Source organism: Schistocerca piceifrons, chromosome 7, assembly GCF_021461385.2.
Source record: "Schistocerca piceifrons isolate TAMUIC-IGC-003096 chromosome 7, iqSchPice1.1, whole genome shotgun sequence".
NCBI classification, from domain to species: Eukaryota; Metazoa; Arthropoda; class Insecta; order Orthoptera; family Acrididae; genus Schistocerca; species Schistocerca piceifrons.
Window position 1 is genome coordinate 171,135,635 of NC_060144.1, and position 21,929 is coordinate 171,157,563.

A 21,929-nucleotide genomic window follows, 5' to 3' on the forward strand; every position below is an offset into this window, starting at 1 on the left:
AAGTTTTCATTTTATCGTAGTACAGAATCTTACAGTATCGACACAAGCATTGTCTCTGGTGATATCTGGGAACCAATACAGTTACTGCTGGAGAGGCTCCGAACACCAATGCCCCTAACGCGCCACTTCTCGGTTTGCGGCATGTAATGTACCATTTATAGCCAAGAATTAAAGCACCTGAGTTAGGAGTGGCCTTAGAAAGGAGTCCATGTATATCTAGTTATCTTTTATTTTTTGGAATGTACAGTCAAATGAATTTTTGTAAACAGCGATACTGTCGCTTGTCGCGGTCTAAATTATTTATGTATAAAGTTGACAATCATCATTTTGTGTTCTCTTAATTTTCAAGACCGAGAAATCCCGTGCTTAAGTAAATTTAAAAATTTAAATACATCAAATAATGTGTATATTTCTGAGTACCATACGATACTACCATCAGAAACACCGCACAGTATTGTGAAATGTGCATATTGATGAAAGAAAATGATTTTCATTGCGATTTTGTGAGAATTTATCTTGTAATTTAGGATTCGTAACATATGTATTTTATGATTTCTTAATAAATGAAATATTGGTAAATGAATGTCAACAATGAGAGCATGAATGATGAGGGGCCACTCGAGGAAATATTGTAAAAGTTTAGTACGATATTAATGATGAAGTAAACAATAACTTTGATGTTTTGATTCCATCTCAGTATGCACATTATAGCAGTATTACAGAAGCGCATGGGCAACTGGATGTAAATGACAGATTGAGTGATATTCATTTGCCAGGTAGTGAAGATGAATTTAGCGTTGAGAGTCCCCAATGATTTGATCTAAGGGAAATGCTACGTGCAATAATGCAAATGTCAAAAGGTCTCCCTAGGCACACTGAACAAGATAACAGTGAAACGGAACAAACTATTAAGGAATTGTGTAGGTGAATGGAACAAAGTAGTGAAAGTAAAAAGTTATGGAAGAAACTAGTAAAACCACTAATGATTGAACTGATTACCTGACAGAATCTAACAAAGATTGTAAGACTGAAATAAAAAAAGGAATTAGACAAAAAAACTCTGATATGACGAATATAAATATATGTTGATGGATCTCGATAGGAGGGTAAATACCAAAAACAAAATAAATTAAGCTACTGGAAGTACTGACAGATTATTTACTACCAAAATAAGGTACATGAATATGATAATGAAAATGGGGAACAGTGAGATGTACAGTTATGAATTAAAATCAAACTTAGAGGACAGTTTATGTGAAAACGCGAACATAAAGATGAAAAAAGGGAAACGGTTTAAAAAAGTATCGAAAAAATATTTGTAAAATGTAGATATTGTAATATTAATGTTCATATATCGGAAGAACGTATTTAACTGGTATACAATTGGTATTGGTAACAGATAAATGTCAAGTACAGGTAACATAGTCATGAATTAAGTAAATTAACCATCTTGTGACAATTATGAGAAATATAATGCCGCTTCTCATAACCTAAAACGGAGTAGTAGCCTTGACTTTTACAGACTAAAGTGGAGCTTTATTGTGCAAATAAAAATACTCATGAAGCAATTAAGGATAAACTATGGCAGATATAGAATACAAGATTATACGGGAAAGTGATGGTAAGGAAACTGCTGAGGAAACAGTAGAAAATATTTCCCGAAAGAGTTGTTCTTAGGAAGGACTATGTTTACCGCTTTGGAGAAAACGAACCTAGCGCTTTCGGACTGCTACATTACGTCATACCCACAGTAAAGTGGAAAGCTGTAGTTTATAACATTAATTATTTTGAAATAAGCGGTTTTTCGAAATGCATCTGCTACATCGTAGACATTAAATACTAATGTATCGGAAAAATTTTATGTGTTTTACATTACACTGGTATATAAGATGCTTCTTTTAGGAAGACAGAAGTAACAAAGTAGGGTTAGTCATATAACGTGAACATGTTATTGTGTATGCTCTTCCATTGTCGCGCTTGAATTACCTGTAAGTCTTTTTGTTAGTTCTTAATTCTCTGAAATAAAGTTACAATGTATTGTTCATACAGGCTCTAAGATAAAAATAGATACATCACGAAGGGATTATCCGAATGGGAAGGAAATCTCTAGATGTGACTTACATGTAAAAATAAACAAATGATTACACTTTCAGAAAAATTGAATCAAAAGAAGGAGCTCCACAAATTGTACAAGGGTCAACGCCTTAGTCCATCCCTGGCTCCTATGCAAGCAGTTATTCTGCTTGGAATTTATTGATAGAGTTATCGAATGTCGTCTTGAGGAACATCGCGCCAAATTTTATGTAACTGGTACTTTATATCGCAGAAATTCCGAACTGGTTGGAGGGTCTTGCTCATAATGGTCCAAATTTTTTCACTTGGAGAGGCCTCCGGTGACTTTGCAGGTCAAGAGAGGGTTTCGTAAGAACGAAGACAAGCAGTGCGAACTGTCCCCGTGTGTGGGTGGGCATTATCTTGGCGAAATGTAAGCTTAGGATGGCTTATCATGAAGGGCAGCAAAAAGAGGTAATAGAGTACTGTAAGAGTGCCATGGGTAACAATCAAAAGGGACCACTATGAAAGGAAATAGCACCGCCCCGCCCCCCCGACAAGTACTCCTGATTGTTGGGCCATATGTCATGTGACAGTCAGGTTGGTATCTCACTGCTCGCTAATGGCGTATCCAGAGACATCTTCGTTGATCATCGGGGCTCAATTCGAAGCTGAACTCATCACTGAAGACAGTTCTACTCCTGTCGATGAGATTCCTGGAACCAATGACCTCCGGAGACGCTCTGGACGGTGGTGGGATGCTAACGTGACTGTCCTCAGCTGAGAACGTTTTGGGAATTCTGGGCAGGGCCCTGCACACACTCGGGATTTGGTCGATTTAACGCTCCAATTTGACCGAATTTGGCACGATGTATGTCAGGAGGCCAAACAAGAACTCTGTCAATCGACGCCGACCCCATAAATTGCTTTCATGAGGACTAGAGATGGACCAACGTGCAACTGACTTTCTGAATTTGTGAATCTCTTTCTCTTAAAGAAATCACCCAGTTTTCCTGAAAGTGTAATCATTTGGTTGTCCGTACATTTACGTCAAAACTAACGATTTCCACGTCATTCAAAGGCTGTAGATGTACTGATGAGAATTTTGAGAACCTCGACGGCGGTTGTTCCGCAAGTTCATCCCATCCTTCATCTGAGTGTGTCCACATCTGTGTGAAATGACGCTACTGAGATAGCAGTTTGAAGTGTTAAACAGTGCAGTGATTTTACCAGAGTTCTTTCCTGCGCCGCTTCTTAACCATCTAATTTGTTCTAGGTTAAGATCGATACACCATTTTCCACAGTGTCATAAACGACGGCAGCCTACAATGGGACAAGAGCAGCAAAAATAGTCGCCAGCTAAAGCTGATCTTTTGTACATGCGTACTGCTAATGTAGCTATAATTCTTCCCTTTCTTTAACTTCATATCTCTAACGTTACAGATGATTTCGAGCTTTGTTCATTTTTCTACGGCACTGTTTCAGGAGTGCAGATCGCGTACCTGACCATAATAGGCACGCAGCTCTTCATGATCGCTCTCAGCATACTGCTCCTCGCCGCCATCTTCAAGGTTAGTTTAACATCTCTCTCATTCTCTGCCGATTGTGGAAACTATTAGCTGAGGATCACGCATTTCATACCTGTGAGAGCTTCATGATATGGAGTAAGTTCAACTGTTTTAGGCTGAAAAAGTATTACTCATCTTTATATTTATCGTTGCATAATAATGTTAGTACGGTACTACTGGAATTTCAGAAGGGTACTTCAAATGAGCCAGCCTTGTACACATTCTGCCACCAAATTTTACGTACTGACTCGTTTGGCGATCTTCCGTTAAAGACATCTCTCTGTTTAAACAATCAAAATTGGTAGAGAAGAGAAATTTAATAGAACTAATGGCACTGCGATCAAATGCCTCTCGATTAACTGCCCGTAAAGACTGCCGCAAGTAGTGCTGCATAAATCAACAAATGTGGCAGGGAGTGTGCTTATAACTGACGAAAAACATTCAGTGCAGTTTTACGAGGGTTGCCCAGAAAGTAATCCACCGCATTTTTTTACTTCAACAATTCCTTATTGAACATAATGAGAATTACGCACACGAAAAAATGGTGTTTTATCTATACACCCTATTTTTCCACGTAATCTCCACCCCGTTCTGTGACCTTCCTCAAGCGCGAAACAAGGGTGTGTACAACCTGTCGGTACTAATCCTTGTCCTGGTGGCGCAGGCAGTGCTTCACTGCCAGAATCACCTCCTCACCCTCCTCAAAATGTCTTCCACGAATGTCATCCTTTAATGTCTTCGCGAATGGCAAAATCAGCTCGCTGCAAGATGTCAGCTGTGACAGCCACAGATGGTCTCCCTGACCGCTGCAAATGGTGGAACTCCGCCGAACCGCCTTCTGATGACCTCATCCTCCGTGACCAGCGACTACCTGTACTTCTGTCGACAGCAGATGCTCCATAGACTTTGCAGAAGCGTTTGTGAACATTCCCCACTGTTTCTTTCTCTGCAGTGAGAAATTCAATGACGGTACGTTCTTGTAAGGTGCATCACCTCCAGACCCCAGTTTGAAACTGTCCTGCAGCTGTCGGAAGTGACGTAAACTTGGCGTGGTCATCAGGAGACTTCAGATAATACATAACTAATGTTTCACATTCGTAGCATTTTTTTTTTTTTTTTGCCTGAGAAAAAAAAGTGCAGTGCATTACTTTCTGGGCGAGGTATATTACTATAGTTCCTTTTCTTCCTGGATGTAAATAACATCCGATTTAATGTACAAGAAAGAGTAAAATTCATCTCGCGGATAAAGAAAGCGAAACAGACGTATTTAACAGGATAAATAGCAAACACAGTTATTTCAGCAAATGAGTATTTTTTGTGGAGAGTTTGCAATACCGATAAATAAAAGTAAAAAAGCAACATATTCAGTCGGCGCAACAAAAGAAAGAGCAGCAACTACAATGTAATATGCGCGTTTTTCCAACATGAAGTCAGGGTAGGACCAGAAACCTGTATAGCAAATTCCTGTTTGTAATTCCGTCACAGCTGCGTTTTATTAAGTTGGCGACTAGTTTCAAATTACCGAGTTCATTTTCAAGCCAACCCTATTAAACCTAAAATACATACATGTATAAGCATACGTAAATATAAAATTTGGAATACAAAATGCAGCTCTGCAGGTTTCATTACTGTTCACTAAACTGTAGAATATCTGTACTAACAGTGCTTGGTTACGGGAAAACCAGTCTAGTTCAACCGCACTTCATGAATACATATATATTAAGAAATTGGCCTGACATTTCATGTGACTATGTATAATATTTGTATTACCTGTGTGTGTATGAAATGATTGTCCCCTGATCAAGCACTATTAGTGCAGGTATCTTACACTTCAGCGAATAACTACTGATATCTTAACAACTGCATTTTGTTTTCCAAATTTTGTTTTTTTGTGTTCTTATCAGCGTTTGTATTTTAACTTTAATACGCGTGGCCTGAAAATTAACTTGGTACTTCGAAACTGATCGCCGGCTTATTGAAACGAAACTATGACGGAATTACGATAAATAGTTTATAAGATAATATGTGGCAGAGAGCTAGTAACTGCAATGTAAATCTTCAAATCATTTTTACGTTGGGCAGATTCATGAGAACTCAGATTGAAAGAAATTAAAAGAAATACAAAACACGATGTGTCCTCTCTTCCATGAGTCAGTTCAGCTGCTTTTATGTCGTAATATGTCTTCGACTCACGAATCGATAACTTAACATATTTAGTTCATTGTAGACCTGGTATGCCAAGTGCAGTTACGTTCCAGCGTAATACGATGTTGAGAATGTCATTTAACAATAGCGTACAAGGGAAATGAATCTGAGTAGCACATCCACGATCATCTCTCAAATTATCGTTCTGCGACAAACTTATCTTAGCTACAGTTTCACTTTGCACACACTCTCTCACTAAACTTGAGCTAAACATTCTGATACACTTCACAAGTAACAACGAACTCGTAAAATACAGTATTACAAGCAAAACTTCCTTTCCTTTTATATTTATTTAAACTACTTTAACTGTGAAAGGGCTGAATAATTCTGCTGTCGACATATTTTATCACCTAATAATTCAAGCCGACTAACATGTAGCAAAGCTGACTTCTAAAACCAAGCGTAAATAATTTAGTCTTGGGAAACTGCTTCTGTTTCATTGATAAGCTACTGTTAAATCTTACCTCCGTCTTTTGCAAGCAGAAAGTAACAGAACATTAACAAAGTTTACTGATATCATGCATGGCACAAAAATTTCACTTGTACTGCGAGAACGGTTTCTTTTCCACTACTGTGCAGGAATAGCAGTTTACACACCACATGTAAAACACGCCTCACTTTTCATTGCTTTGCCTTTGCCAGTGAACTGGTATGAAGCATGAATATTCCTTTCTGTAGGAACTCCGCCAGTAGGATGTCACACGAAGCAGAAGTGTAGATAAAGGAGATCCGTCGTCCGTGCTTACGGAATGTCTGTGATTCGCGCAGACAGCTGCGAGCTCACGCTTTTTTAGTATGCAATAAACCGGCCTGCAGCGAAGTAAGACAGACGTGTGCTTAATTTCCCCAGGGTGAACAGAAAATTAAAACTGTACATCCTGGTTGAAACACCCTTGAAATTGCATTCGCGTCGTGCCGAGCGCAAAGAAATATCTGCTGCGGACGTGACGTGAAGTCATTTGTCCTGCCAGATAAGTCAACATCCTGCAAGAGGAAATTGAACAACTGCCATTCCCTCAGCATGAGAAGCTATTCGAAATACATTCCTCTACTTTCTGTTAGTTTTTAAATCCTTATATCGGCAATACAAATGCAAGATATTAGTACTTAACTTCATAGGTCATCAGAGTAAACTCTGAAAAAGTAAATAAGAAACACAATACCGACTTATGGTGCTATTATCGTTTAGTGGGAGGTCTTCTAGATTAGGAGACACTTCTTCACGGAAATATTAAAGAACTACAGTTCCAATTTTGAAGGTTGTCAGATTATTAGACAAAAAGCTTCAGGCATTAAACGTACCGTTTTATAATAGAAATTTTTTCAAATAATTAAAATAATACGTTTTTAAGTTGGACCAAAAGTACTAAAATAATTTATCTTAGCTCTGTACAGATTCCTAACCCCGTACAGAAAGTTCTGATATTTTGGGCTTGTCATTGTTTCAATAGGTATGGAAATACTTGCAATATTTATAACGAAAAACGTAGGGTGCATATAATACATAATCGATGCATAAATAGATCACCTGCTAACTATAATCTATTGGGTGTTCTCCACGCTTGTCATTATAAAATTTACAAGTATTATCACATCTTTTCAAAACTCTCAAGGACAGATTTTCAGGACCGTCTGCATAGGGGCTAGACATCTACATGGGACTCCGAGACACTGTCTCGTAAAATATGATTTGTTTTTAAAACGAAAAATATTAAAAATTAATTATTATGTAACTATTTTCTGCTTTTTGGTGTTGTGTATTTGCGAAATTTATCAACGGATTTTAGCCATTTTAATGAGATTATTTTTTATTTCGATAATTATTGATATACCAACTAAGAAACCGGGCGTTGTCCAGGTTCAGGAGTATGGATAGCTGTGCGTCCACGCACCTATCACGCACTGCATGACTTTGTACTTAACGTCTATGACGTCATATCACGTGACCTATGCGTCGTGCATTCATATAAATATATAAATACGTTCAGTAGAATATGTAGATAATCTCTACAAAGTGGGTTGCGAATTCAATTAGTATCTACGAAGTAATAAATTTAAAGTTGTGCACGATGTAGTAGTTATGGATACATGTAACTGTTTATGGCGTTATATCTCCTGAACCATGTGTCTTACAGTGATGTAATATTATTGGTACGTTCAGCGGCACATGTGGGTACTGTCTGAGAAATTTATTGCAAATAGACTTAGTAGCAAATACGTTGTAACTTTAAACGTCATGCATGATACGGCAGTTTCTTACTGGTGTCCTTACTTATGACGTCATATCTGCTGAACTATGTGCCTCACAATGATATAATTTTGCACTTGCATTCAGTGGTATATTGGTGTATACACTGTAAAATGTGTCGCGAACACAGTTAGTAGTAAATAGGTAATAAATTACAGTGTCATGCGCCACACGACACTTCTGCTGCATGAACATTGGAAAAGCAGTAAGGGATAAACATTTTTCCTTTCATCATTTTGTAGAGGTTGTCAAGAACATAAACTTTCGTGGATGTTTGAAATATTGTGTAAAGTTTGTTGAAAGTAGCTGCGTGCTCTCATTCTCAGATACTGCATGAATGAAATCTCGGGATATACGCGTCACCGACTACCCTTATTTCCTGATCCCACGCCCTAGCACTTCGCCAGGAAAGTGGTTCTTACCCTTCATCTACTGTCCCCTGACGGAAAGATATATGTTTACTAAGTTTGGCTGAAATTTACACGCATACAAACAACACACACACACACACACACACACACACACACACACACACACACACACATAAATACATGTAACCATATCTAGATCGATTATGGATGGTAGCCAAGGCTAGTGTTAGCGGATTCGAAACCGGCCACTGATTAAATTCTGATTAATCATCAGCATTGGATACCGAAGACTGCCGGCATAGGAAGACACCGTCAATATGCCAACGGCCTGGTCAAAGAGGGCGGAGGAGCGGAGAGAGGTCTAGGGCACTCTTCTATCCTTGGGGTGTAAAAGTGCCCTAATTGCGGAATAATCACCAATGATCAACGGCATGAAGATGCAGAATGAAATGGAAGCCACTGAATTAAAGACACATAACGTGTATCCACAGGACAAGTTGCCAGCAACTGAAAAAGGGTGATGATAATCCCTCCATTGCCGAAAGGTTCCGGAATAGTGCCCCATTTGGATCTCCAGGAGGAGACTGCCAAGAGGGAGGTGACCATGAGAAAAAGATGGAATAACCAACGAAAGGATAACATTTAAGGAGTCGGGGCGTGGGATGTCAGAAGCTTGAACGCCTAGGGAAGCTATAAAATCTGAAAAGCGAAATGCGCATGCTCAGTACAGATATAGTACAGGATAGCGACGCGAAATGAGAGAAAAAGGCATCGACATCTGGTCACCTGAGTATAGAGTAATGTCAACAGCAGCAGAAAATGATGTAATGGGAGTGGAATTCGTTATGAATAGGAATGTAGGGGGGACATGCCAACGTTTCAAGCTGGATATGAAGAGAAAGCATATGAGGATACTGAAAGTGTAATACGGTATGTAAAGTGGGTTTAAATTCTAATAGCCATGAGGGACTGGAATGCATTTGTAAGTGGAGGAGAAGAAGAAAATTTTATGGGAGAGTATGATCTTGGGACAAGAAATGAATGAGGAGAATGACTAGTTCAGTTCTGTAATAAATTTCTGCAAGTATTGGAGAATAATCTATTCAAGAATCACAAGATGAGGAGGTATACTTCCAAAATAGAGGTGATAGGGAAAGATTTCAGTTAGATTACATTTCGAGACCAGTTACTGGACTGTAAGGCGTACTCAGGAGCACATATAGATTCAGATCATAGTGTAGTACTGACGAAGAGAAGGCTGAAGTTTAAGAGATGAATAAGGAAGAATCAATACTCAAAGAAGTGCAATACGGAAGTACTAAGGACTGACGAGATACACCTGAAGTTCTCTAAGGCTATAGACATGGCAATAACGAATAGCTCAGGAGGCAGTACACTTTTAAGTTGAATGGACATCTCTAAAAAGAGTAATCACAGAATCTGGAAGGAAAAAATAGGTACAAAGAAAGTAACAGTGAAGAAACCATGGATAACATAAGAAATACTTCAGTTGATCGATGAAAGTAGGAAGTACAAAATTGTTCAGGGTAATTCAGGAACGAAATAAATACGAAGTGTAGGGAAGCTAAGACGAAGTAGCTGCATGAAAAATGTGAAGGAATCAAAAAAGAAATGATTGTCGGAAGGACTGACTCAGCGTATAACAAAGTTAAAATAACATTTGGCGAAATCAAAAGCACTTGTGGTAACATTAAGAGTGCAACGGGAATCCCACTGTTAAATGCAGAGGAGATAGTGGATACGTGGAAAGCGTAGATTGAAGGCCTCTGTGAGGGGAAGATCTGTCTGATGTTATAGACGAAGAGACAGAAGTCGACTTACAAGAGACAGGGTATCCAGTATTAGAATGAGAATTTAAAAGAGCTTCAGATGACTTAGTATCAAATAAGGTAGAAGTGATAGGTAACATACCATCAGAATTTCTAAAATCATACGAGGCAGTGGCTACAAATCGACTATTGACATTGCTCTGTAGAATGAATGAGTCTAGCGACATACCATTTGAATTTCTGAAAAATATCAGCCACACAATACCGAAGACTGCAAGAGCTGACAACTGCGATAATTATTTCACAAACAGATTAACAGCTCATGCATTCTAGTTGGTAACGAGGATAATACACAGAAGAATGGAAAATAAAATTGAGCATGTGTTAAAGGACGATCAGTTTGACTTTAGGAATGGTAAAGGCACCAGAAAGTCATTTCTGACATTGCGCTTGATAATGGAAGCAAGATTAGAGAAAAATCGAGACACGTTCATAGAACTTGTTGACCTCGAAAAAACGTTCGGCAGTGTAAAATGATGCAAGATTTTCGAAATTCTGAGAACAATAGTGTTGAACTATAGGGAGAGAAGGGTAATATACAATATGAACAAGAGCCAAGAGGGAAAAAAAAGAATGAGCGAAGAAGAACAACGTGCTCGGATTAGAATAGGTTTAAGACAGGGTTGCAGTCTTTGGTCCATGCTGTTCAATCTGTACATCGGAGAAGCAATGATGGAATTAAATGATAGTTTCTGGAGTGGAATTAAAATTCAAGGTGAAAGGACATCAACGATATGACTCGCTGATGACATTGTTATCCAGAGTGAAAGTGAAGAAGAATTATATGATCTGCTTAAAGGAATAAACATTCTATTGAGTGTAGAATACTGACTGAAAGTAAATCGAAGAAAGACGAAAGTGAAAAGTAGCAGAAATGAGAACAGCGAGAAACTTAACATCAGGATTAATTGTCACATAGTATATGAAATTAAGGAATTCTGTTACCTCTGCAGCATGGCAGTCGCAGCAAGCAGGCCGTCAAAGCAGACTAGCAAAGGCAAAAAGTGCATTCCTTGCCAAGAGAAGTCTACTAATATCAAGCATAGGCCTTAATTTGAGGCAGAAATTTCTAAGAATGTACGTTTGGAGGACAGAATTGGATTGTAGTGAAAACCGCAACAAAGGATAATCGAAGCACTTGAGATGTGGTGCTACAGACGAATATTGAGAATAAGGTGGACTGATAAGGCAAGGTATGAGGAGGTTCTGTGGAGACTCAGGGGGGAAATGAATATTAGGAAAACATTGACAAGGAGAAGGGACAGGATGATAACACATCTGTTAAGACATCAGGGAATAAATTCCGTGTTATTAGAGGGAGCTGCACATGGCAAAAGCTGGAGAGGATGACAGAGACTGGAATACATCCAACAAATAACTGAGAACATAGGTTCCATGTGCTACTCTGAGATGAAGACGTTGGAACAGGAGAGGAATTTGTGGTGGGCCACATCACACCAGTCAGAAGGCTGATGACTGATGACTCAAAAAAAAAAAAAATGGATACACCACCTTTTTACCCTCAGACTTGCCTCTGTACATTTAAATCACACGTATTGCACACATCTCCTCCTCCTTTTCTCTCTCTTCATCCTCTCTTTTCCCTTTCTCTCTGTTCACTGGTGCCCAACTGCTCTCACAGCATCTGGAACGCTTTCCAATGCTCACTGCACAGCAAGGTGATCCTGCAGGGCAGCCTAGATGTCAGGCACACCAAACATCCATCCCCACCCATACCTCTTAAGAACTGACCAACAAGAAATCGAAATAATATTGTACTGACATCCAGTTCTGAGATATCTTTAATATTTCAAGTTTCTACCTTATTGGGGAAGTTAGTTTAAAATGAACTGCAAAATCTATACTGAACAGATACACAAAAAAGAGATCTTATAAAAACATGTGGCAATTGGCAATATTTTTCCACTGTGGACATTATTATTCTTGATACAAGTATCTTTTTAGGTGAAGCGATTAAGTTTCCTTAGGTTATTAAGACAATTTTATAATTTTTTATTTTATCAGAGTAGTAATCATTCTTCCACACATCCGATTTCATCAAGATGTGAATTATTGAGTGTTTAGGGATAACTAGCAGTCACTACATGTTTGAAAGAAGTTAAGACTCGTTATCTTCTACACCTTACAACCATACATCAGAAGTCAGTGTTCTACACATCAAAAAGAGTTTTGCATCACCCCAATTCCCAGAACTGCTAAAGATAGATGTTGACTGTGGATATTGTATCGCAGACACAGTCCCTTTGACTGTTCATAGATGTCACTAAACGCGCCCAAAGATGTAAAGAACCATGCATGAGGGGATCCGACAGCCGACCAGTACCAGTCATTCCACCAGTAAGGAGGTACACAGCTCGGGTTGTCTGTAGTTCAACCATGCCTAGACGGTCAATACCACATTGTTACTTTGTGCCAGGAAGGGCTCTCAACAAGGAAAGTGTCCAGGCATCCCAGAGTGAACCAAAGCGATGTTTTTGGGACATGGATGAGATACAGTGAGAGAGCCTCGCTCAAGCGGCCCAAGCGCTACTACTGCAGTGGATGACCATTACAAACGGATTGTGGCTTGGAGGAACCCTGACAGCAGCGCCACCATTTTGAATAATGCTTTTCGTGAAGGACGTCACACTACGACTTAAACTGTGTACAATATATTGCATGATGCGCAACTTCATTCCCAACATGCATGGCTATGTCCATCTTTGTAATCACGATACCATTCATCAGGGTACAGATGGGCCCAGCAAGATGTCGAATGGAGCCATCATGATTGGCATCACTTTCTCTTTACCGATGAGTGTCGCATATGCCTTGAACCAGACAATCATTGGGGACGTGTTTAGGGGCAACCCAGTCAGACTGAACGCCTTAGACACACTGTCCAGCGAGTGCAGCAAGGTGCAGTTCCCTGCTGTTTTGGGGTGGCATTATGTGGGGCCAACATACGCCACTGTTGGTCAAAGAAGGCGCAGTAACGGCTGTACAATACGTGAATGCCATCCTCCGACCGATAGTGCAACCATATCGGCAGCATATTGGCGAGGCATTCGTCTTCATGGAAACAATTCGCGCCCCCTTCGTACACATCTTGTGAATGACTTCCTTTAGGATAACGACATCGCTCGACTAGAGTGGCCAGCATGTTCTCCAGATATGAACCCTATCGAACATGTCTGGGACAGATTGAAAAGGGCTGTTTACGGACGACGTGACCCCCCCCCCCCCCCACCACTCTATGGATCTACGCCGAAACGTGAAATTTCTGGTAAGGTTTTACGAGACGAATCGTCTGAGGTCATTGGTCTCTAAGCCTCCATACTACTTAATGTAACTTAAACTAATTTGCGCTATGGACAACACACATTTCCATACTCGAGGGAGGACTCGAACCTCCGACGGGTGCAGCTCCACTGATCGTGACAAGGCGCCTGAGACCATGCTGCTACCCCGCGCGGTGATCTACGCCGAATCACCGTTGAGGAGTAGGACAATCTGGACCAACAGTGCCTTGATGGACTTGTGGATAGTATGCCAGGCATGCATCAATGCAAGAGCACGTGCTATTGGGAATTGGATGCACTGATATGTACAGCAATCTGGACCACCATCACTGAAGGTCTCGCTGTATGGTGGTACAACATACGGTGTGTGGTTTTCATGAGCAGTAAAAAGGGCGGAAATGACGTTTATGTTAATTCTATTCCAATTTTCTGTACAGGTTCCGGAACTCTCGCAACCGAGGTGATGCTAAAATTTTTTTGATCTGTGTATTTGAAACAATCCTCTCGTGATTCATTTTTAAGGGGTTATATGACTTTTGGCAGTAATATTGTGTTTTCTTTTTCTCTGTATTAGTTTGAATATGAACACATCAGTTGTGAAAATGTGAAGGAGATAGTGTCTGACAGTAAAACTGTTACATATGTAAGTTTGTTGCACTACATATCTGATGGCGACAGTGCAGTTGAACAATACATGTGCTTCCCAGAGTGACTGTGCGCTGACCTGAAACTCCCTGTTAGGTTAAAACTGAGAACTGAACCAGGACACAAACCTCAGGCCTCTGCGAAGATCAAAGATTCTATATAGAAGTCTCAGTACATATGCCACTGCCTTGTCAACTCAGCGAACTGTACTCTGTTTGAAACGAATTGCACTAATACTTTAACATTCATCTCTGTAAAAAGTCTCATTAATTTCATATTCTTTCAGCATGAACTGTAGTCGAGACGTCTGCGGGTGAGCGTTTGAAGTTCTACTGTGGTCTAAATATTTTATTTCTAGGAACCATAAAGCCTTTCTGCAAGTTAAAGTGTCGTAATTACGAGGGCAATGTGAACTTTTTCTAGAAATATGATGGCCAAACCAAGGTCAGAATCATGCTACAGTGGTTTGAGGAGCATGATAGTGAACTCACGTTGATATTTCAGCTGCATGAGCTACTACAAGAACGTCCCATAGCTTCAGCTACAAAAGAACCTTTAGGGAAAGTGCTAAATGTATCCTCATACGTTTGGTGATTAACTGTATTCTAAATACCTAACGAAATGTATGTAATGAGGAAGAGTACGTTACATTGTACGTACAGAATTCACAGTGACAAAAATCTGTGGAAGATGAGAGACATACTTGTGGAATAGCGACCAAAAGCAAATGAAAAACTGAATTTTTTTGCAGTTTGGGGTAATTTCAAAAATAAGGATTGATATTCTATGACTTTAAACTGTTAATAAGGCACAATTCAGCAAGCCGGCCGCGGTGGCCGTGCGGTTCTAGGCGCTTCAGTCCGGAACCGCGGGTCTGCTACGGTCGCAGGTTCGAATCCTGCCTCGGGCATGGATGTGTGTGATGTACTTAGGTTAGTTAGGTTTAAGTAGTTCTAAGTTCTAGGGGACTGATGACCTCAGAAGTTAAGTCCCATAGTGCTCAGAGCCATTTGAACCATTTGAACAATTCAGCATTTCACTTCACAAAGCAAACTACAATTCTGTAACCTGTACAAGAAGCGAACACTTGTATATTCCAGTATTTATGTTATTAAACAGTAATACAGTATGAATGATTCTTGTTTCCTAAAACCTGGAGTAGGAAAGGAAGTAACCGCACCATAGTAGCAAAGGCAATAAGGGTACGGTCGCTGAGCATAGCTGGAAACGATTTGCTTGAGGTGAGTACCCGAAAGGAATTCGTTTTCTCCTGCTTTGAGGCTGGTTATATTGCCATCCTCTTAATTCCCCAAGAAGGAAGCAGACATGGCTGGCGGACACCTAGCAAGTTACCATCGTTTGTGCCGGAACTACTAAACTCACGATGTCCATGGTCTCTCCCATCGATGCGTCTTCGTTCATCATCGCTGACGTAAGATATAAGAGCAATCAAAAGTGGTTTGGAAGGTGGAGGGAGAGGCCAAGGAATGGAGGTAGGTGACCATGCACCTAAAAAAAATGAAAAGAAAGAGGAAATCGATATCATCTGATTAAGATGCTACCACCATTGCTTGATCCGCTGCCTTTGCAAAGCATGATCTAGTGGTCCACATATGTGAAAATTATGTTATACGAGATTGGATTGAAAAATAAAAACACTTCCTGTCAAGGCAATGTACATCCTTATGTTGGAACGTATGCATTATATACGATACGATATTTATGGAATGTGAAGTATGAATTGTTGGAAGCCAATTTGCACTAATGTGTCAAGACATTGTAACTACTGAACTTCTGGCCACCGCAAGAATGAAAGCCGCCTGGTTCCGTTGCTGGCACTTGACACTGTAAGGAAAGTAGGTAAGCGGAACAGAGAGAATGAGAAACATGCCAGTGGTGATACGGCCACAAATGGGGAAATCCACTGATGTAAGCGAATTTGACAAAGTTCAGATTGCTATGGCCCGGTACCTGGGGACGAGCATATCGGAAACGATGCCACTAGTCGGCTGTCCGGATGCTGCTGTCGTGAATATCCACCGAAAGTGGTTAACGGGTGGTGAAACTAGGAGTAGGCGACAAGGCGTTTGACGTCCATGCCTCATCACAGAAGATGGAGATCGGAGGCTTCCTCGCTCTGTAAAGCCTCGATCTGTCGCTGGTGCTAGCGCAAGTGTTTCGGTGCACACCGTTCAGCGCACATTGTTGAATATGGGTCCCTTCTGTCCATAACTCATCTGTGACCCCAGTTTGACACAACATCGGGAATTACGATTGCAGTGGATACGGGGTCATTGAGACTTGTTCGTGGATCAACGGATCAACGGAAACGCCAGAATAGAGATTCAGTGATTTGAGGAGTATAAAAGTAAAGTCATCATGATATCTTCACCCCGAAATTCACATTAGTCTATATTAAAACCGATGTATCGTATCTGGAACGCTGTCACCTCCATGCCCACGAACTACCTGCCTGTAATTTACCGGAATTACGTGAACTGCGAGTAGACATCTGGTGCCGCATGCCTAAGGGAACTTACCAAGTGCTTATTCATGCCATGCATAATCGCTGCTATATTGCATTCCTAAGGGCGAAAGTGAAATTCAATATCGTACCCAAGAAATGAGAGTTGTGTTGGGTTAGATGCGGGAGTTCCACGTCTTGGGCATGGTTCTACTGTCCTAGAAGAGGCATTCACAATCACGAGTCAGCGGATTCCTTAAAATGAAAAAGAGTAAAATCAGAATGGGGGAGGGGTGCGGTGCTGTAGTAGAGACAGTCGAGAATGAGGCATGACAGTACCTATTGTGAGGTTATGGCTGAGCGTTTGACATGCCCCTGTGGGTGTCGAAATGACTCTTATCGGTTGAACTTGCCGGTGGTCGGGTCAATCTTCATGGACTCACAGGCAATTAATCAAAAAGGTGACGACTAATCAACGAAAAACGCGACTGGAGTGGCCCCAGCAAATGCTGATGTTGTACCTCACAGAAGATAATAAAATGGTTGTTAATTTAACAATGAAATGAAACAATTGTCCATTTCATTACACTTTATTGTAAAGCTACCTGTTGATATACATAAATAAAACGAGTTTTGCAGGATCAATTCAGTTACAAGCAACACAAAGAGTGAGAAAATCATTTGTTGTTAACATGCGTCACTAGCAGTCTAACACGTGAATATCTCAGCAAAGATTGGATATTTCAGGTGAATGGGACAAGACCGTAACCTATACACGAATTATGGGAACAAAATTCGACAGTGGCTGCGCAGTGACTGTCTGAATTAGCCATATGAAAGAAAGAATTAAGCGTGTAACTGACATTTTCGATAGAGTCGTAATGGGCCTTGGACTACTCGGGAAATTACTACATTCTGGGGTGAGGATAATCCTACCACTGCACCTAACGGGGAATGTCGATTCTCACACCCTGCTCGCCTAAGCTGCATTCCCTACTCAGCCCTCGGATGCAAGAACCATAGTGGACGCCAGAACCTGTCGCAAACTGCAATATGTCAGGTCTGCCTCGGAACTTCAAATGAAACTGTTCTCTTCCGTCCCCAGACTAGAGGTCACTTTGACCTTGTTCCAAGCCGAAGTATGCACCATCGCTCCTCAAACAGAGGTGTCCTCCACTGTACCACGAACAGAAGTGATCTCTGTCGTGTCTTCAACTGAAATGCACTCTGTATACGAAAGTAAGTTCATTACCCACTATACAAATCCGCTTAAAACTTGGGCACCATTGGGAACGACTCTGTAAAGTACTGACCAACAACATATTTGTTCAAAAATGGTTCAAATGGCTCTGTGCACTATGGGACTTAACTTCTAAGGTCATCAGTCCCCCCGAACTTAGAACTACATAACCTAACTAACCTAAGGACATCACACACATCCACGCCCGAGGCAGGATTCGAACCTGCGACCGTAGCGGTCGCGCGTTTCCAGACTGTAGCGCCTAGAACCGCTCTGCCACCTTGGCCGGCAACATATTTGTTAGCACACTCTAACATGTGTGTGACTGGTTCTGATCCATTTTCCTAATATAGTTGCGTAAGGATGCTCTGTGAGTGTTTTAGGTATTTGGTGTTGAACATATGGCGTGCAAAGTAGGAAGATAGTATCTCACGCATGCAGAGTTCAGAAGAGTGCAGCAGTGTGGACAGCGATGTAATCAGACAATGATCTCAATGTCGGCTCCACTACACTCCCTGTAAAGGAAACGTTGTCGCTAACAGAAATTGGTGTATGGGCTCAGGGGTATCTATACGTTAGCAAAAATGAAAATCTTAGATTTTTGTTATAAAGGTTTATTTTTTCCTTAAGTATGATTTCATGATATAGCAATATTAGCAAAATTATGTCCAGGACGGTAAAATATTGATATTGGGTTTCACAACTCTGAAGCTAAATTCCTAACTATTATAATATTCTTTAATGGTAAGATGGTTGATGATCATGTCTGAGGGACGATATAAATACAAACAAATTAAATACGATTGGGGATAGAGATATCAATTATGCAAAAATGCACAATCAAAATAACCCAAATATGAATGGGCATCAGTAAACAGCCATCAAAAGAGGTACAAAATTAAAACAACACTAAATATCTCTACAGTGGCTGATCAATCCTTTCCATTACATTGGACATCTCACATTTCTGTTTCAATTAAGCCGGAAAATCGTGAATATGTTTAACTACAGGTCATGGTTAAGTGAACGAAAAATTAGGAGAGACGGAGGCGAGTGCAGTTCTGAGTGTCAATTGAATATCACTTTCTGGCGTCTTGTGTGCATGCATGATTACCTTGTGTCGGCGGCAACAGTGGCGGCTGTCGGCGCGAACTGCGAACCTGAGAATCTGTTCTAAACCTCTCTCGACTGCTAACACCAGTCTGCTACAATTCCTACGTATTCGGTGAAGCCGAGACACCTAGTTATTCCCTAGCTAAGTTATTGGCATTGTACATGCTATTTGGCTGGAACGGCGTGTACATCATTGCCCTTAAATCGCTTGCAAGCGTTAACTGTCAGTGCTCGGCTCGATTCTCCATACTAGGAGCTTTTCAGTTTTACTCGTTACGAGTTGAGGCGAGCCTGTGAACAAGTGTTCACATAATGAATCTCGCAATAATCTCAGCACAGCACGAGTTGCCTTGTTCAGATACATGACGATTTTGTGCAAGAGAAGAAGCCAGTTACTCCCCCTGCAATTTGATTATATCAAAGGTGGTGCGCAAGTGTTTTGTTTCTCGCCAGTCAGAGCGGTCGTACTTGTTTTAACTCAACCCACTAGAGTTTTTGTTGGCTATCACAGGCGTCATTTCTTTCGTAAGGCGATAAACCGCTTTTTCTTTCATGTGAATTTTTAACATTGATGGCAACAGTGATTCACCATTGTTTTCAGTTGGGTTTCTCAGGACGTTTATCTCGCATCTCTCTTCGTTTTCCTGTATAAAGGCTTTCCAATAGGGTTGTCATTAAAAGAAGGGACAAGGGGCGTCTTTTGCCGGCGACCTACACAATGGCTCTGGTGTCTCATTTTATCCGCTAGGTTCCCTGTGGCGAAGGTGTCGGCCTACATGGAAAGGGATTTGCCATCGTAAAATTCTCCTTCACTCAGAACTGCATCTCATAGCTCGGTTAAGGGAAATTACTTGTGTGCAACTACTCACAAAATGCTGGCTTATTTATTAGATCTACATATTAACAAAATTCGTACAATTTCACAAAACTATGTTGAGTGGCATATCGAGTTAACCAGAACTGTTTCAGGAATTCAGTGTTAGACGTGTCATTTGTTTCACACCTTACAGCATCAACAGTCTCCCTCAGCCTGAAAGTCTTGCAGTATTAACAATCGTTACACAATCAAACTTGAAGTTCCTAATAACACTGAGTTACTCTCACACTCTTCAGACAGTTCGATGTTTTAGCCAACAAGGTCACTTCTGCAAAGCATTTCTGGCAAACTGCCGTCTATTCTGCCTTCTGTTTAGATAAGGCAATAAGGTGACCACTTACAACATTTTATGATAGAGGTCATCCGCTTTGAATACAGTGAAGCCTGCAAGTCGGCCCTGTTGTCTTCAAAGAGGAACAACTTTCTGTTTACAAAGCAGGCTGGCCGATTCTCAAGGCACTCCAAGATGTTTATCTGTTACTCAATGCCTCTCGCATAGTAATCTCGGAAGGCGAGTTCCAAGGACAAAACCAATCTCATTTTAAATTTGCTTTGCTCGAATGTCCCTGCTAATAAAAGTCGCAAAACTTGGGGAGAGCACGTGTTCATTACATCATGTTAGTTATTTCTGTGAATGCAGTCCTGTACCTACATCGCACAAACATCAGCAGGAAGATGCCGGGCTGTCACCAGCCCCGGGCAATGGTGAGGTGGCATTCCATACCTGCCTCTGCCAGTCACTGTGGTTTATGCTGTCCTCTAAGGAGACAGGCCCACTGCTCTCAAGGGAGTTGTCCCTAACTTTGGGTCACTGGCCTGGCCTTTACTGCTTTGCTCATCACGTATTCATCAGAGGTACAGAGAAATTTACATGCAAAACCTCTCATTCCTACTTCTTCTCATTACTTTCGTCTTTCTTCGGTTTTATCTCAATCCATATTTTGTTCTCATTAGACTATTCTTTTTATGCAGTACATACGGTAATTCTTCTTCACTTTCACAAAGGATAGCAATGTCACGAGGAAATCTTGTCAGTCATAGCCTTTCGCCTTGAATTTTAATCCCACTCCTGGAACTTTCTTTCATATCCGTTATTGCATCTTCGATGTGTAGAGTGAACACTAGGGGCGACAGTCTATTTCACAGTCTTACACACTTTTTAATCTGAGTATTTCGTTCTTGGCCTACCACTCTTAACATTTCCTCCGGTTCTTGTACATATTGTACATTACCTGTCTTTCCGTATAGTTTAGTCCGGTTCTTCTTAGAACTTCAACCTTCTTGCACCATTCCACGTTCTCGAACGCTTTTATAGGATGACAAATCCCATAAACGAGTCTTGATTTTCCCTCACTCTTGCTTCCACTATCAGGCGCCACTACTCGACTGGCTCTCTGGTGCCTTTACCTTTCCTAAAGGCAAATTACTCATTAAATAATATTTTTTTTCCCATTCTTCCGGATGCTTTTCTTAACAGTAAGTTAAATGTAACAGCTTTTCAGCTGGTTGTGCAATTGTTAGTGCACTTAGCTGCCCTTGCTGTATTCGGAATTGTGTGGATGCTAATTTTCCTAAAGTCGGAAGGTATTCGCCAAACTTGAATAGTCCTTTTCTTGCCCCCTCTCGCAATGATTTTAGAAATTCAGATGGATTGTTGTCTATCCCTCCTCAACTCCTCCAAAGCTCTCTTAAATTCTGCCTGTAATATTGTATCCTCTATCTCTTCCATATCGACTCCAACTTCTTCTTCCCTCAGTTCATCAGAAAATATCTCTCTCTATAGTGGCATTGGATGTACTCTTTTCACCTATCCACACTCCCAACTGCCTTTAAGAGTGGAACTCCCATTGTACGTAAAATGTTGTCGTCCTTGATTTTAATTTTACCAAAGGTTGTTTAGATTTTTTATCTGTTGAGTCAATCCTACCGACGTTAATTTATTTTTCGATTTCTTCACATTTCTCCTGCAGCTATATCACTTCGGCTTTCCTGCA

General features: G+C 40.7%; 1 protein-coding gene across 3 annotated transcripts in view; it reads left to right on the forward strand.

Annotated features, from left to right (window-relative positions):
• Positions 1–21,929, forward strand: part of LOC124805010 — a 1,149,888-nt gene that overhangs the window by 871,670 nt on the left and 256,289 nt on the right. For all 3 annotated transcript variants that reach the window (XM_047265410.1, XM_047265412.1, XM_047265411.1), the window contains one exon: positions 3,538–3,623. In XM_047265410.1, coding sequence (XP_047121366.1) covers positions 3,538–3,623 — 86 coding nt within the window. The remainder of the gene's footprint in view (positions 1–3,537; positions 3,624–21,929) is intronic.